General features: G+C 40.7%; 1 protein-coding gene across 2 annotated transcripts in view; it reads right to left on the reverse strand.

Annotated features, from left to right (window-relative positions):
• The window catches only part of LOC111583589 (storkhead-box protein 2-like), a 73,230-nt gene that overhangs the window by 10,824 nt on the left and 44,361 nt on the right, over positions 1-18,045 (reverse strand). For both annotated transcript variants that reach the window (XM_055016610.1, XM_055016611.1), the window contains exon 3: positions 279-2,673. In XM_055016610.1, coding sequence (XP_054872585.1) covers positions 279-2,673 — 2,395 coding nt within the window. The remainder of the gene's footprint in view (positions 1-278; positions 2,674-18,045) is intronic.

The following is an 18,045-nucleotide window of genomic DNA, read 5'->3' on the forward strand; positions in this document are numbered from 1 at the left end:
ATTGCTAACATGGTCGAATATTGGTCAAGGAAACTACTAAAAAAATGACACTCCTAATACATCGCATTTGATAGATGCAAAACCACAATGTCTATAACTGTCAGTAAAGACCCAAAATGATAATTTGAAACCAAGTCCTTATTATTCACCGTTTCTTATATGTTGAAAATAGTGAATAAGGAAATGATTTTGGGTTTTAGTTTTTCCGAAATGTAGTTATTCACAATAAGTGCACAAGAGTGTGAGTATGTTTGCAAAATGCATATACTTGTTCTCACCGTGGTGAGTTGAATCCACTGTCAACAGTGACAGAGCTGGAGTCCATGCTGTCCAGTCTAGCAGAATGTGCTGATTGCTGGTTCTGACTGGGCTCAGAAAGGTTCTCTTTAGCACCAGGGAATGTGAGGGTTCTTTCAAACCTCCTCTGCAGGTCCCTCTCCTTTTCTCTCTCCAACAGCCACTGCATGGTCCCTGCTCCACCTCCGCCCATCCCAGAAACACTTCCTCCAGGCTTCTCATCCTCTCCTCTACCCTTAGCGCCCCCCTCCTCCAGTTCATCGTCATCAGAGACATTGTAGTAGTCAAAGGAGGCTTCAGCAGCACTGGATGTGGATTCAATTCCCTGTGGGGGAGCAGATGGTGTTGCCACCAGGGGCTTTGGAGCATCAAAGGCTTCCTGGCAATCAAGAGCATCACAGGATGAGGACAGAGCAGAGGAGGTGAGGGCTGTGGGTTTTCTCAAAGAACTATAGCCGGGCAAAGGAAGGCTAGGAGGAGGTTTGAAGAGTGTATCTTTACTAAAGATCTCCTTCCGTTTCTCCTGACCAGAGGAGGCACTGTGGGGAGGTCGTCCATTAGAAAGTGGGGGGTCAGGGACAGAAAGAGGTATTGGAGGCAGGCTGCCACCCTTAGGTCCCACCTTTGGCAAGTCCTCCTTGTTTTCCGGTGGATGGGACGTTTTTCTATCTATCTGCCTGTCAGTCGTTTGTCTGTCAATGCTGCCTAGTTTTAATCCGTCGTGGCTGTTTTTGCCCAGAGTTCCCAGTGGATTTGTTCCAGTGAGAATTGCCTCAGAGGAACCAGAGCACTGAAAGTAGTCATCGGGAGGGATGGAGGCAGCCAGTGGTTTGGGTGAGTACAGTGGTAGGCTGTCCCTGCTCTTACTGTTGTCCAAGTTCCTGCCACCATCCAAACCAAGAGCATCCCCAGGCACCTTAGTGGAGGGGGGGGTGGCCCGAGAGTAGTGAGAAGAGCTCTGATTAGCTCGCAGGGTGCCATCATCAGTGTAGTAACGGCTTCGATCATCATAATAATCAGGTGGTCCAATCAGGCCAGCTCCAAGTGGTCCTTTAGAGTTGTCCATAGATCTGGAACGTTCCTTGGCCTTGTCGCTGCGTTCATTCCGAGACTTCCTCTCCTGGGTGTGGGAGTGTGAGCGATGGACTTTTGAATGGTGAGCTGATGGACCATGGCTCGGCTCAGGGAAAGGCATTTCTGTGCGTCTCTTGGCAAGCTCTCCGGATACATCCCACTCTGGCGTGACAGGCAGGTGGGAGGAGTCGAGAATGTTGGGGTTGCTGTGTGCCAGGTGAAGGCGGGCCCTTTGCCGCTCCATTGCCAGCGCTTGCTCTCTTGGGGACCGAGCCAGTGAGGATGAGTAACCTCTGTAGTCTCTGTCAGCCAGCTCTAGGTGGGAGCTGTCACTTGGCTCACCTCGGGATGCCCGTGTCTTGCTATGAGAGCGGCTGAGTTTGGTCTGAGATTGCTTTCTATGCCTACCCCCACTTCTTCTGCTCCTGGAGCTCTGATTGGCTGATGATGCTTTGCTCCTCTGAGCACGTTCTTCTTCAAGACGCTTCATAACAGCCGTGTGTCGAGCGAGGTTCTCCACAGTAAGGTCAGGGTTGATTCTGCGGATGATTTCCATCTCTATGTGACGTGGCAACTGGCTGGGCACCTCCTCGTCACGGAGTGGCCATTCCTCAGGGGGGAACTGTGCAGAGAAGGTAGCGAGCTGCTTGGCCTTGTCCTTCTTAAAACTGAGACGAAACAGCTTCAACCCAAACTTACGACTTCCTGCACCACTTCCTCCTCCTTGTTTCTCTATGTCTCCAGTTCCTCCTCCTCCCCCAACCCCCCCTCCTCGGTGCTTGGTGAGCGTGTCCGTCTTGAACGGGAACCCAAGGGTGCTGCGGCTCTTTTCTGTGTTGCCTCCTGCTTGCTGAGGAGGTGTCTGTGGTGAGTGTGGTGATGAATAAACCTCTCTGTGGTCTTTCGGGGATCTGCGCTGCAGGGTGGTATGGTGGCTAGGGGGGTCGTCTCCACGGTAACTGTTGTTGTAAAAAGAATCCCCAGCTCCTCCACTGTGGTTCTGGCTGGACTTTGGGTGTGCTCGATCTCGCACCCCCCCAGAGGTAGATGGGGTGATGGTGCCAGAGAGGGGGGAGGTGCACTGTGTCTGCTGATGCTGCTGCTGGTTCTGATGTTGGTGTCGGTCAGCAGATCGCTCATCTAAGTGGTACCACTTGGAACTAGTTCGGATTAGGCTTGGAGTGATAAAATAGGTCTGAGGGGTTACAATAAAATATCCGTCGTGTGTTGGGTAGATTTTCCGCTCACGGACCAGCATGCTTAGCGTGTGGTGCAGAACCTCCTCTGTTGGTGTTGGAACACCTGAGAGTAATCAGAAACAAGAAGCAGTTAGATCAGTGAAATTTCACACAGGCTTCATTATATTTACTTTTCATCATTTCATTTTTATGACATTTATCTCGAAGAAATTACAATTACTATTATTTTGTGTTTTTTCACGATACTTAATAGAACAAACAAATATATACATACATAATACAATACAGTAAAAGACGATAATTCTTCCAAACAGAGCAATATACAACTTAGACAGTCACACTTTGTGCTTCCAACTACGATAGATTACTTGAAAATCTTGAAAATGATCTCAAAATGCAGGAGTAAACAGAATATAAAATATGCTTTTTAAATACATCGAAGTCAAATTCAAATACATTTATAAAGCACATATAAAACAACAGCAGTTGAAGTGCTACACAATTAAAACAGCAGGCCATAAAACAACAAAACACAATGACGAAAAGACAAACCTGAATAAAAGACAAAAAAGTATTAAGAATAACGGACACATCACAACAGGCGATAAAGCTCTACCTTAATTAAATGCCAATAAAAAGAGTTGGGTTTCAGGCAGCAAATTAAAAATTTGTGGAGTTTGAGCAGCTCTGACATGGAAAGGTACACTGTTTAAGTAACTAGTGTGCTACCTGGTGTATGGAGATTTAACAATTCTGCTAAATATGGTGGCACCAAGCCATTTAAAACAAACAACATAATCTTAAAAATAATTCTAAAACTGACAGGAAGCCAGTGGAGGGAGGACAGTAATGTGGTATGTAATCATGCTATTTATTTTTCCTGTTAACAGATGAAAAGTTGCATTTTGCACCGGTTTAAGACATTGATGAGATGCCTGCTTTACATCTACATATAAGAAATTACAGTAATCTAGCCTTGTAACAATAAAGGCATAAATGTCCAAGTCTTTCAGACAGAGATAGTTTTACCTTGGCAAAAAGTCTTAATTGAAGAAATTTATCAAATTTCTATGTCAAAGATTAGACAGCATACTTTTACCAAATAGCTATTATATGAAGCCAAAAGGCCAAAAGTGCTGTCAGAGTAATCCAAAAGGTCAGGTCTACCAAATACACTCACTAGCCACTTTGTTAGGTACACCTTGCTACTAAAACGTTGGACTCTGTTTGCCTTCAGAACTGCCTTATTTCTTTATGGCATACTTTCAACAAGGTGCTGGAAACATTCCTCAGAGATTTTGGTCCATATTAGCATGATTTTCCCCATTCTGATGCTCGGTTTAAACTACAGCAAGTGCAGTCAATTGGTGCTAGATGTCACACAATTACTAAAATGTAGATCATGTGAATGCAGTCAGTGTGTCTCAAGTTATTGCAGTATAAAGCATCTGTATCTGGAAGGTCCAGTCACTGGTGAATGAGTAGTCCTGGCTGACACTACATCATCAGTCGCTCCATGAAAAAGGTTTATGAATATCAAAAGTCAGGGGACAGATACAAGAAAATTTCAAGAAATTTCAAGAAAAGTCACTGAATATCCCATGGAGTTAAATTTATCTACTTTAAATCATCCAAAATATTTTAGCCGTGTAAAAAGTAGATATAATAATCATGTAGTTGCTAAAAGCTATGGCCCTTTATCAGTAAAATCCATTGCTATGCATGACAGTGCATAACTTTCAGTTTGCAAATTGAAAGGTTTTGATGGTCTGAAAAGCCACTCTACTTCAACCAAAAAGCACAGCTGTGTCAACCTCTGCACGGAGAAAGTGGAAAGCAGAGCAATTAGCTCTTAAGGGAACACCTCCAAACCTCTGGTTCTGATATGTGGATGACACTTGGGTCAAAATCAAAGCCCAGGAACAAAAAGCCTTGAAGAAAAGTATTTACTTGGTGGACATTAACGTCAAGTTCACGTGGGAGGCTGTCAGGGAAGACAAACAGCCTTTTCTTGAACTGTGCTGTGCACGTTGAGTAGGAAAGAAGTGTCAAAATTCAAGTCTACAGAAAACATAGATCCTGACCAATATCTGCTGTTTAATTCCCATCACCCACTGGAACATAAGCTGGGGGTTATCAGCAGAGAGCCTTACAGCAGAGGAGAACACACACATATTGAGAATGCACTGATAGACCGTGGGTATCCCAACTGGACCTTCATGAAAACAACAAAGACACTGAAGAGGCTGCTTGTTCGCCACGTTCTGAGACCACAGGTTGCACAGATTGTACCAGAAAGGGCAGAGCTGGCTGCTCTTACACAGGAGATTAAGATCCTTCAACGTACACTACCGGTCAAAAGTTTTAGAACGCCTCAGTTTTTCCAGTTTTTTATTGAAATTCAAGTAGTTCAAGTTCAATGAATAGTTTGAAATGGTACAAACGAAAGTGGTGAACTGTCAGAGGATAAAAAAAAAATGGCAAGGTTACCCAAAACTGAAAAATAATGTACATTTCAGAAATATACAAAAAGTCATTTTTCAGGAAACAAGAAGTGGGTTAATAACTTAAAGCTGTTCTGCAGCAATGGAGGTTGATCAAGCCTTGAAAGTTGGTGCTACCAAACCTGACAGGCGTCCCAATTTTTTTTTATTACTTACAACCTCTCTGTCTGCATAAAAGCAGTGTTGGAACACACTGTGGCACCATAGCCTCAAGAGCATTATTAGAACAGTGTTGTACTGCAGAAAGTAGTGTGTTGAATGGCAAAGAAAAGACAATAAACAATAGAAGAGAGACAAACCATCATAACACTTAAAAATACAGGTCTTTCCAATGTGAGAAATTGAGAAGAAAGTCGAGGAGTCAGTGAGTACAATTTTCTTCACCATCAAAAGATACTCAGAAACTGGGGGAAACTATGACAGGAAGAGGACTGGAAGACCCAAAGCCGCAACAGAATCAGAAGACAAGTTTGTGAGAGTCAACAGCTTGGTGATAAGGGGCTCACAGGGCGACAGCTTCAAGCACAGCTTTATAGTGGTCCTAGTTAGAAGTCTCAGGTTCAACTGTGAAGAGAAGACTTCGAATTGCAGGCTTAACTGGTTGCGCTGCAGCAAGAAAAGCCATTGCTAAGATGTCAGACGAAGAAAAAGAGGCTTGCCTGGGCCATGAAACACCACTAATGGACTACTGAAGACTGGAAGAAGATATTATGGACTGAGGAATCAAAATTAGAAATCTCTGGTTCATCATGCAGGATGTTTGTAGATGTCCAGTAGGAGAAAGGATGGTTCCTCAGTGTGTGACATCAACTGTCAAACATGGAGGAGGAAGCGTGATGGTCTGTGGCTGTTTTCTGGATCCAGGGTCGGTGACTTGTACAGAGTGAGAGGGACCCTGAACCCAAACGGCTGCCACAGCATTCTGCAGAACCATGCAGTACCCTCTGGTATGTTCCTAGTTGGTCAGGGGTTTGTCCTATAACAAGATAATGACCCAAAGCACAAGTCCAAGCCATGCCAGAACTACCTTAGGAAAAACGAACAAGATGGTAAGCTTGAAAACATGGAGTGGCAGCACAGTGTCCAGACTTAAACCCCATTCAGCTGGTTTGGGATAAACTGGACAGAAGAATGAAAGCAAAGCAACCTACAAGAACCACACATTTATGGGAACTTCTGCAACAGAGCTGGAAGAACTTTCTGAAGGACATTTGATTTCCATTGTGGAAAGAATGTCACGAGTGTGTTCAGCTGTTATATCTGCTAAAGGTGGCTACTTTGAGTCAAAAGTTTAGAATACATTTTGGTTTCTAAATAGATTTTTTTTTTTACTTCATTTGCTTATTTGTTCTTTACTTTCATTTCAGAGTACAATGAGACATGAACGTGCATCATTTTCAATAAGAAAATAGAAAAGCCATGACTGAACCGCGTCCGTTCGACAGCTGTCAGCGCAGAGAGCCGTCCGTCTCTTTAAGTTGGTAAAATGTTCAGAAAGAGAGCAAAAGTTCTGAAACTTTTGATTGGTCTTCTATGCTGTGGCTTTTTGGGGCGGTAGCATGACAGAGGAATACCAGGTGGCTGGACAAGCTGATGAAGAAGGCTTGCTCCGAGTTTGGCAGAGGCTTGGATTCACTAAGGACTGTGTTTGAGAGATGCACACACAGCACAGTGCAGTCCATCTTTAACAATGCCACCCACCCTCTTCACAGCACCTTGGCTGGACCGAGGAGCAGCTACAGTGGATGGCTCATCTCACTGTGCGGCAGAACTGAACAGTACAGGAGGTCCTTTGTTCCCACAGAGATCAGGAACCACAACACTTTGGCAAAGAGCTATGGACAACTGGCTGTCAGACTCCAGTGTTTCAACTGTGCAACGATCCCAGATTCACCAGGACCCAAGCACCCCTTCTGCGTGTTGTACCTCTGCATATTTTATTTTTATACTGTACTAATACTCAACAATTTTTTAAAAATTGTACTGACACTGCTTTCCTTGCACCTTAACTTTTATTTTCTACCAGCACGATTTGAACCTTATTTTCCTTAAACGTAACGTGTCAGCGAATGGATACCTTGAATAAGGAAGAATAAGGTATATATCTATTTACGTCTCTCTAAAGCGATCTGGGGGAGAAAAAAAATAGCACTAGATTTCAGTCAATTTTTGGATAGCAATTACTTCAGACACTGAAATAATTGATGGACATGTTTTTTTTTCCAATATTACTACTAATTTCAGCTATGCTTGTACATTTTGTCTTCTTTAATATGAGCAACTTTAGTGTGACCCAGTTTCCTTTTGATAATCAAAAAAGTATTCTGATTCCGATTTTGCCCTCATTTTGAGTGTTACATGGCGGAAACTTGCATGTGTGTTACTTAGATTATTCAGACAACAATTTCAATTTTACATGTGATGCACTTTCTTGGAACACCAGTGTAAAAGCCTGGTTTTGAGAAAATGGAAATCTCTCCAATGTTATCACAAGTGTTATAAAAATGTCCTCCATACTCAATAGTTGATCATCCCATTATGTGCTTTTCATTTCATTTTAGGGTTTTATGTTTATTTATTACAGTGACACATGGTATAAGTCTTCTAAGGTTGGTCTACAATACTTTCAAGATTCCAGTTCCACTAACAGTTCCACAAATCAAATCATACAAGTTGGATATTAGTTTGATATTACATGTCTACTAATAATACCATATGCAGGTTTACTGTCATATATAATGTTACATCCAAATTTGAGATAAAAGATAGACATTTTATAAAATATACCTTTATCTTTTCTGTATGAATTGCAACTGGTGAAATTGTGACTTGAAATTTCAACTCCAACCTTGATAATGAAGCAAAATTTTTCACTGGAATGTTGTTTCTATATCCTACATGAAACAAAAAGATGAGAAGTATCTGAGATACATGATGATGTTCAGAAAATTGTGCTCTTTCTCACCATGCCATACCCAATTCAACAACACCCACAATTGCAAAAAATTTGCAGCCCAGTGAAAGTGCAGCTGCATTCTTTAACTTCGCATCTTTCCTTGACCTTATGATGTTTTCCATCAAGGTCAAGGACAAGTGTTTCGGAAAAGACGGTGTAATTTTTTATTACAAATCAACTGCAGTCAACTGCTGTCTCCACAGTTTCTTTGCCATAACAAACCTCTCCCTCTTTCTTTCCATTTCTTTCCAGAGTATCTCCTTCTCACTCCCTCTGTCAGTCTGGAGGTATTACTGCCAGTTACATCATGGCAGCCTTTCAGTGCAGCCAGAATGATGCAATACCAGACTGCAAACACAGAAACACACGGTTGCCCATCCCTTCTCCACTCGATCTTGTTGATAAGAAGAATGAGCAGACAGAAACAGGCTGTGTCTGAAAGTCCTAACATCTACACATTCGACTTCCACACTGTATATACAATGGTACTTCAAAAACTTATCTGCCTTACCTGGAAACAAGAGGCACAACTGTATACTATTAAGCCTTATATTACTGTCCACAAAAACTCAAACGTTTGAATCAATCAAGGAAAAAAAAAGAGGAAAGCTTCGAGCTGGAAGGACAATGCTCTCGTCCACACAGCACAGGTGACAGAAACAGCCAAATGTGGCTTTGAATGGTTGCTCTATGAACCTTATTCACCCAATCTGGCACGGTCTGACTTCTGTTTCCCAAACTGAAATCTCATTTGCGTGGTTGCCATTTTCAGTGTTGATGAAATCATCCATGCTATTGAGGAGTATCTTCCATAAAGGCACAGTGGACCAAGTGCATTCAAGTTAAAGGAGACTCTAAAGGGAAATAACACAAGAACAATCTTTCTCTTGAGATGTTTTCTACTTTAAATAATTAATAATAATAATTATTAGCACTACTACTACTACTACTACTACTACTACTACTACTAATAATAATAATAATAATAATAATAATAATAATAATAATAATAATAATAATAATAATAATAATAATAATAATAATAATAATAATAATAATAATAATAATAATTATTATTATTATTATTATTATTATTATTATTATTATTATTATTATTATTATTATTATTATTATCATCATTACTGGAACAACAAGCGGAAACGCTACAACAGTCATCTCAGAAATGCTGTTGACAATTACATAACAATCAAGTATCTAAGTGGGTGCAATCTGCTTGGACTTCTGGATTATTGCTGCAGGCTATGTTTATTTTCTGTTATTCTTAACAATATTAATAGTCGCAATACATTCACAAATAAGTTTTGTGACACCATTATTTCTGAACACAGAACACAAAAAGTAATTACTAACCTTGATTCCATTTAGGGTTTGCTATTTATCTCTATTTTTGTTTGTTTCTCCCTGCTAGTTTAAAAAAAAAAAACACTGCTCAGCACATTTTTCTTACCAGTAGGTTTTATTTTAGGTGGAGAGAAGCACTTCTGCTATGCTGCAAAAATCCTGCTCTCAATCACAGCAGATGGTGTTAAGTTGTTACACCTGTCTAAAGACCAAATCCTACTTTTCATGTGTCTGCAAAGGTTCGCAAGGGTATGTGTAGTGAAAATGCTGTCATCCACCCAAGCCCACAAAGGTCCTGAGTAGATGTCAGAGTGCAGCTCAAAATTTCTAACCACACATACTATATGCACTACAAACGTACCAACTGTGCTTCTGCCAGGAAAACAAATGACACTAAAAACAAATGCTTGTTATGAGGAAAGAATGTACAAAGGAATTCTCCGCCATTCACACCTTTTATAATTCATTACTTAAAGAGTTGTAACTGAAGTAGCCACTGCCTAACTGACTTTAGAAGAGCTCTGACTTGTACATGTTTTCAACTATCATTTTTATCTTTATTTTTTATACTTTTTAATACTGGCTATCTTCACAGGAAAGCCAGCTGTACAATAAATGAACAGAAGATTCTCTCCATCCTGGTCAACACACAGCATCCTCTGCACAGGACTGTGATCAGTCAGAGGAGTGTGTTCATCTCCAGGCTGCTGTCTCCAACCTGCTCCACCAACAGACTCAGAAACTCTTTTGTCCCCCTGGCCATCAGACTGTACAACTCATCACTGAGTGGTCAGGAGGGGCCACAGTCATAATCACATTAGGACCTATGTGATTGTTATAGAATGTCCATGCACCTTAGGTTGGTCGGTATAACTGTTCTCCTACTACCTGTCAAAGTCATTTTAAATCATCGTGCCTTGATATGTGTAAATACTATATATTGAATTTTTAATTAGATTTAGTATTCTATAGATTTTAAAATTAAGAGCATTTTTTATATATAGTATAGTATTGTACAGCAAGATTTTTCAGAGAATATAGTAACCTTTAATGTTAATGTTACTAACCTGCCTTTTTTGTTATTTTATGTTGTTGTATGTAAGCTGCTGAACATTTGAATTTCTCTTAGGATTAATAATCTATCTACCTACCTACCTATCTATCTACCTACCTATCTATCTACCAACCACCCATCTATCTATCTACCTATCTACCTACCTACCTATCTATCTGACTCCACCCACCCTGGACATTACCTGTCCTCCCCCTCCCCTCTGGAAAGAGACACCAGACAATTAAAACAAACACTAACAGACTAAACAACTTCCTTACACAGGCTGTTAAATGCGCACCCACTCTCCCAACACACCAAGAAAAGATTGAGGACACTGGATTCCAAGGAGCCACCTGAGGAGGGCACACACAGTAAACACACCAGCACAGGTGTGCTTACTGTGGGCTTAAATTTTGGCAGTGTGATCATGCTGTGATCTATTTCCATGGTTAGCTCATTGAATAGTTGGCTGTACCACATCATTAAACTGATGTTATGCTTCACACAAAGAAGCATAACATCTTTTCTAACTTGGCACCACGGTCTTCCATGATGTAAGTCCTGCTTTACATGCTCTTTTTTTCTGACCTAGCGTGTGTTCATGCCCAGTACACGGAACACGCACACGTGCACGCACACACACAGTAAACTTAGTTAGATTATACTGTATATATGGATTGCATTTACTGAAGTGTTTAGGAACGATGTGCAGTGTTTGGTGTCCAAACACAGTTTCTAGTCTGATAACCAAAAATTTACATTTTGGTCTCATCAGACTAAAGAACCTTCGTCTCTCCCATCAGCTGCTGAAGCTTTGAACTCCTTCAGAGAAGTCATGGGTGTCTTGGTGGTCACTCGGTTTTTGAAGGCGACCGGCTTTAGGCAGGTTTACGCATGTGGAATATTCTTTCCATTTCTCAGGTATGGATTTTTACTGAACTCCAAGGGATGTCCAGTGACTTGGAAATTTTCTTGTATTCATTTGCTGACGTGCTTTTGAAAAACCTTTTCAGGGAGTTGCTTGGAGTCTTCTATAGTGTAGTTATATCCGGAAGTACTGATTCACCAGATGTAGGTACCTTTCAGTATACTAGAGTCACTTGAGACACATTCACCGCACTCTGATTATCAACATAAACTTCCATAAATTGTGTGACTTCTAGCACCAGTTGGCTACACCTGTGTTGAACTGAGTTATTTTAAAGCGTGTAATACTTTACGCAATCACTTACTTTATGTTCTTCATTTTTGATTAATTGGCATTACTTTGCAGAAATCTGTTTTCACATTGACATGATTTTTTTTTGTAAATTAAGACAATGTTTGTAGAAATATGGAGAATGCATACAAGGCAGTGCCATGCCTCCATTTAGGCCAAGCTGATCCCCTCACCCTGTTATTGTCAGCTTACAAGCCACTGATTAGCAGAGTGTAGCCAACCATAAGAGAAAGAGTCTGGCCTGAGTCAGCAATAGTGCAAATACAGGACTGTTTGTAGAGCACCGTTTGGTGTCTTTTTACACATAATTCTGACGTACAACAATACATCTCTTCAAATCTCAAACGACGCAAATAAAAACTACAGACTGAGGATACAGAAAAACATCACCAATAATGATTCTAGACTATTCGAACAAAGCATACAGGCCAAAAAGACTACAAAAAGTGAAATAACCTGTCCGAAAATCATAACCCCTCACAGACAGAGGACTTGAGAATATTCTTTGACTGTTTTCATGCAGGATTATGGGCAGACTACCAGCAGATTACCATTAACTGATACTGGACATTAATGAAGTCAAAAGAGCATTGTGCAGCATCAACACAAAGAAAGCAGAAGGAACTGAAATATGATCCACTGACAGATAAAAACACAGATATAAGGTATTTGATAACATTATATTTTGAGTGATTGGATGTGCTTTTTTCTTCATATCTCTTTTACAGTGATATTATTATATTGCTGTCAGTATCTTTTCAATGTGTCACTGGTTTCAGTTTCAACTTTGTGTCCCTGTTTTGGCATGGAGGGAAAGAGTTTGAGGAGAAGGCCAAAGAGTGCATGATTTACGTATGTATGAAGCCCTCTCCCGCACTAAATGGTCAGAGCATGATATGAGTTGCATGTGCATTTTTTTTTTTTCAAAACTATGGGAGTAAAGCATGTCACTCCTGTCAGGGATGCCATTGGTTCGGCAGGATGCTAGCTCCTATAGTACGCAAACTATATGTAAACCACGCGCCCCTTGACCTCTCCCCTTACACCCTTCTCCTCCACGCCAACACAGTGGCACAAAGTTGAAGCTAAAATCGATGACACTGAAAAAACACAGATGGCTTAAAATAAAGTTAGAGCAAAAAAGGAGTAACTTTTAATATCTCTGTTTTTTCTTTCAGTGGAACTGTATTCAGTGCCAAATACTTTGAGAGACTGTTTTTGGCTCATATAAAATGGACCATCCCTGCCACATTAGACTAATGCTAGTTTGCACACTGGGCACCTACAGAAGATGCTATCTGTGTTGCCTTTCACATCACTCTAGGTCACCTAGAAAGACTTGGTACATAGGTCAGGATGCTCTGGTTGGACTTTTGTTCTGCTTGTGATACTATCATTCCCAACATATTCTGGACCTCCCGACCAACTGACTAGTTACCCTCACTTTGAACACCAGTGTTCCACAAGGGTGTGTACTGAGCCCTCTCCTGTATATCCTACCAACACATCTACCTCTTCATGCAACAAAACCAGTCATTAAGTTTGCAGAGGATAGAACAATCATTTCTAAAAAAAACGATGAGTGGAACAGTTCAGTCAACAATTTCATTCTAAACATCAAGAAAACAAGACTGTAGTGGTGTTCAAGATGGCTGGTAGAATAAACCCAGCTCAGCCTTCATTGACAACACAGTTGTGAAGAGAATGTCCAGTTTTAAATTTGTGGAGACACATTATAGTGGGCCTCTTTTTGTTCATCCTGACCACCACAAACATTGGGTATCTCTTTTTCCATAGGAAGCTTAGGAGAACCGGTCTGCCACATAGTCCTGGTCAACTTCAACAGCTGCACTGAAAATCCTGACATACGTCACAGTGTGGTTTGTCAGCTACATTAGGAAGGACCAGGAGGCTCTGCAAAGGGTCACTGCGTGGCCAAAAACATTAATCAGAGTCAGGTGCTGGCTATTGCGGACATTTACCAGGTGTACGAGCATGCCGCCAGTCTCCTTTGGCAGGCAATACAGGATAGTTCACACACTTACAAAATAACTGAATGCAGCTTTTCCCCCAAGCTGTTGGAACATGGCCAGACTCCCACCCCCCACTCTCACTCACACACAAATGCTCACTGACATGCTGCTGGAGAACAGCTGATTGGACTGTTTACAATGAAGGGATGATATTAAAATCAGGATATGCTTACTATGAATATCGGAATAAGGCAAAGTAAACTACTCTCCCACCAACTATGGCAGACAGCCTTAATGAACCAAATATCTCAGATTCAAACACCCACTGGGGTAATAACTGACCCTCAGCTAAGTAATGGTCAATTTACTTAGCAAAAGGCAAAAGGGCCAACAAGTGCTCAGCATCTCTGGGAACTCCTTCAAGACTGTTGGAGAACCATTTCAGGTGACTACTTTATGAAGCACATCCAGAGAATGCCAAGAGTGTGTAAAGCAGTAATCAAAGCAAAGGGTGGCTATTTTGAAGAATATAGAATATAAAACATGTTTTGACTTGTTTCACACTTCTGTTTCCTACGTAATTCCATATGTGTTCATTCATAATTTTAATGTCTTCAGTGAGAATCTACAATGTAAACAGTCATGACAATAAAGAAAAAACATTAAATGAGTGTCCAAACTTTTGACTATTTGACTACTAATTACTATTATTTATTTACTTTTGCATGTGTATGCATACATACACATACATTTTATACAAATCCTTGTCAGATTCTAAAATGATTGGCTGTAAATGTTCATGTGAACCAAGAAACTGTCACCAATCCATATGTCTTCATTAAAACGAGTTTGGAGAAAAAAAGTGCATTCCAGTCTTGCACTCCAGTATAACGACAAAAAAGCTCCTAATCTCATCTAATCTGTTGAAAATATGTTGAAATTTCAGTTAGCTACATTTTTTCACACAGTTTAAGTCAAAGAACTTTACAAGATAATATAAAAAAGAGAGAGGTTTCCAACACTGTCCCTTTGAACTTTGTTTCACATTGTGTATCACATTTTCAACACTGACAGCCTGTCACCAATCTGATGTGGCACTATGTAATGTTGTTCCTTGTTCACTAATGTATCATGAAATCACTAAAAAAAGCACAATGTCTGCACTGAAAGTTACATGACCTCCATGTTTGAAGTCTTGTCTGCAGCCACATCCCTGTTGTGTATTTTTAGACAAGCATAATTTCTGTAGTGAAGAACAAACAGGAAATAATGGCCTACCTACATGATCTGCTGTAGCTAGCCATTCTACTTGCAACTGTATTGGACAACGAATGGTTTGCAGTTAGTTGGAATCTGAGTATTATTTGCTAGGTCTCTGTAAAATAAAAGAGCTCACCATGTAACAAAAAGTAGCAATGAGAACATGGTGGCCAGCGTCAGAATTACATTACCACCCATGTTCATTCATGTTTGTTTGAGTTACCAGCCACTAGTATCCAATAATCCAATCCCAACTTTCCACATAAACTGTTCAGTTTGAAAGTAAGAGCAAGTATATTCTGGAGAGTGTGAAAGAGGATTTTAATGAGGAGGACTTTCTAGGTTGTTCAGATACTACATGTTCTGCTCCCAGTGGAGCAAAAGGCTCTGCAGGGGGACAAGAGTTGTCAGCACATGTAACTCAGACACTGAGTCCAGGTATAAACCAAGAACACATTAATCAACTTAAGATGTAATTCTGAGAAAGCAGACACTTTCAAGACAACTACAGCGCACGTACTTTGGTCGCCTTATTCTGTGGGGGGAGGATTGTGATGACGAGTATCCAAAATATATCATCACCCACATTCATTTATGTTTGTCTTAGTTATCACTCATGATCATCCAACAATCCAATCCTTACATGGGTCATGGAATTTACACAGGGCATGTAATTTGAAACCAACCTCCAAACAAATCTACTAGTGTGTCTTACAGACACCAGTATGTTAATGGCCAGCAGAGCAGACAAATGCTGGCTTTAAATCAGCATCCGATTGAGTGACGCATTATTGTAGCTGCTTGGATTCAAGCAAGAGCTTCTTGTTGGGGGTTGATGTCAGGAACAGGAATAGCCAGTAGACTAAGGATTTCCAAATTATCCTGCTATAAATGCCTGTGTATGGCTATAGAAAGTCTATTTTGACTAGGTAAGTCTATCACACAGTTCCACTTGCCTGCTGCTCATAACTGAAAATTTCTGTGACAAATTAGGCAGCATTAAAGATATCAAGAGGCTGCATGCTACCTGGTAGCAAGTCTGTATTAATCAGAACTAAGCCAGTGCCATCAGATCAGAGGTGGAAATTGGTAATTGGTAAACCTGTGAGTCGCACAACAGGGGAATCCTGACATGTGAAAACTTAAAGGTAACGCTTAACCCTGTGCTAACAGCAGAGCAACATCAGCTTTCCCTAATTGATTACTTGCTTGCTGGACTGAATGGGGGACAAAAATTTAGAAAGATAGATCTCATTCAGGTTTATGTGCAAATGCATGTACAGGATCAGTCATGCAGTCATATGAAATGTTACCCATTAACACACAATGGGTGCTTTTCAAATATAGACTGTCTTTTGGCATCATGTCAGCCCTAACACAACTTGGAGGCTACTATTCAAAGACTACAAGAATACTAGAAGGTGAGTAGGGAGTCCAAAAGGAAAAACTGGATTTTTCCCACCCATCCGTGAAACACCTGCAGATCTGATCGACACTAATCCATCATCTGTAGTTGTATGGAAGTAAGTTTACACCTCCAATCAATCACCAACTTTACTTGTTCCACATGCTAGAATGCCATCATTTACTTCATCCCAACTGCAAAAATGGCCTTTGCTGTTTTCAGCACAGTCACATGAGATACAGCATTGCTAGTAAGACTTACTACAACATGAAAGGTTTATTGCCAGAGTCAAACAGTGTAGACATTTTATTTGAGACAAGTTTTAAAAAGCACCCGTCTCAGCTGTACAGATGAAAAGGAGACACATAATGACCACTTTCAAGGGCCAACCTGCTGATGACAACTGAAACCTGAAACCCTTCACTGGAGGTAGTTGGAGCTGTTTGCCCGGTCTGGGTGTTGCTGTGGGGGGTGAAGGTAATTACTACATCATGACTTCACACAAAACTGTTGGAACATCTTCGTTCCGAACAGTGAAGTAGTACAAATGAAGGAACTAGCAAGAAGCAACTTTTGATAGCCAGTCATATCTTCAAAGTCCAAAACACCCACCATGACTCCCTCGGGAGTTGCTACAGGAGCCATGACAATGTGTGCCCACTGACTTGTACCATTTGAGAACAGTATGCTGTTGTTCTTGTTAATGCACACAGTGAATGGCCTGAGGGTGGATGTCACGAGCTCAACCACCACAGAGAAGAAAATTGAAAACCTATGAGAAATGCTGCTTTAGTGGCTTTAGATCTCATAAGCACCCTTCAGACTTGCGCTCCTTTCAGTTAATCCAACGGCAACTGAATGTATCGCTGTAATATTTTAATGCACACCCTCAACTGAACCACAGCATTAACAGTCATACAACCAATTGTACTTGGAGTTTTGTGAAGTGATTTAGGGAAGGCTATTTCCACATTTTAGCACAAATATTCATCCAAAAATATCAAAGAGTACTTAATTCATAGTTTGTGTGTCAAAATCTCAACGCACCTGTCCTATTTATTTTGCTCTACAATTTCAAGTCTATTAGGCTGCAATATGAAATGTACTTAATAGAAAAAAATGAACTGCAATAAAAACCAAACACTAACAGCTTGAAATGATGCTTATCAATAATATATGTAATCCGAGTATTGATGGATGGATGCATGGAGTGATCAGAATCTAATATCAAGTCACACAAGTACTTTTCTTCACATCGGGCACTCAAGCTTTGACCTGAGCTTTCATTTTTTTAATGAAGCGTGGTTTTTATTTAGATTTGACTGGAGCTAGAGTTCCTCACCTTGTCAGCTTAACACTTTGCCACTAACATCTCTAACAACTCCCACACTGCTAAAGTGCTGCTCCACACAGTCAACTCTATTCTCAACCATGTTGCTGCTTTCTGTCCTGAGCTAAACTTTTATTCCTTTATCAAAAATTGATTGTATACAATTGACTATTTTATCTCGTGCTTGTGATCTCCATCTGGTGCCTCTCTACTTGCCAGTCTAAATGAGTTTCATCCAGTGTTTTTGTTCCACATCTGTGACACAATTATTCATGCAAAGCATGACAGGATCATAGATTCCAGTAAGAGCAATGGATGGGGGGGTATGCGTGTGTGGGAACAATGGCTGCTGTGCTAACACCAAGACTGTGGCCAGCCACTGCTTCTCAGATCTGAAGTACGTGACTGCTAA

The sequence above is a fragment of the Amphiprion ocellaris genome, chromosome 13, assembly GCF_022539595.1.
Source record: "Amphiprion ocellaris isolate individual 3 ecotype Okinawa chromosome 13, ASM2253959v1, whole genome shotgun sequence".
NCBI lineage: Eukaryota > Metazoa > Chordata > Actinopteri > Pomacentridae > Amphiprion > Amphiprion ocellaris.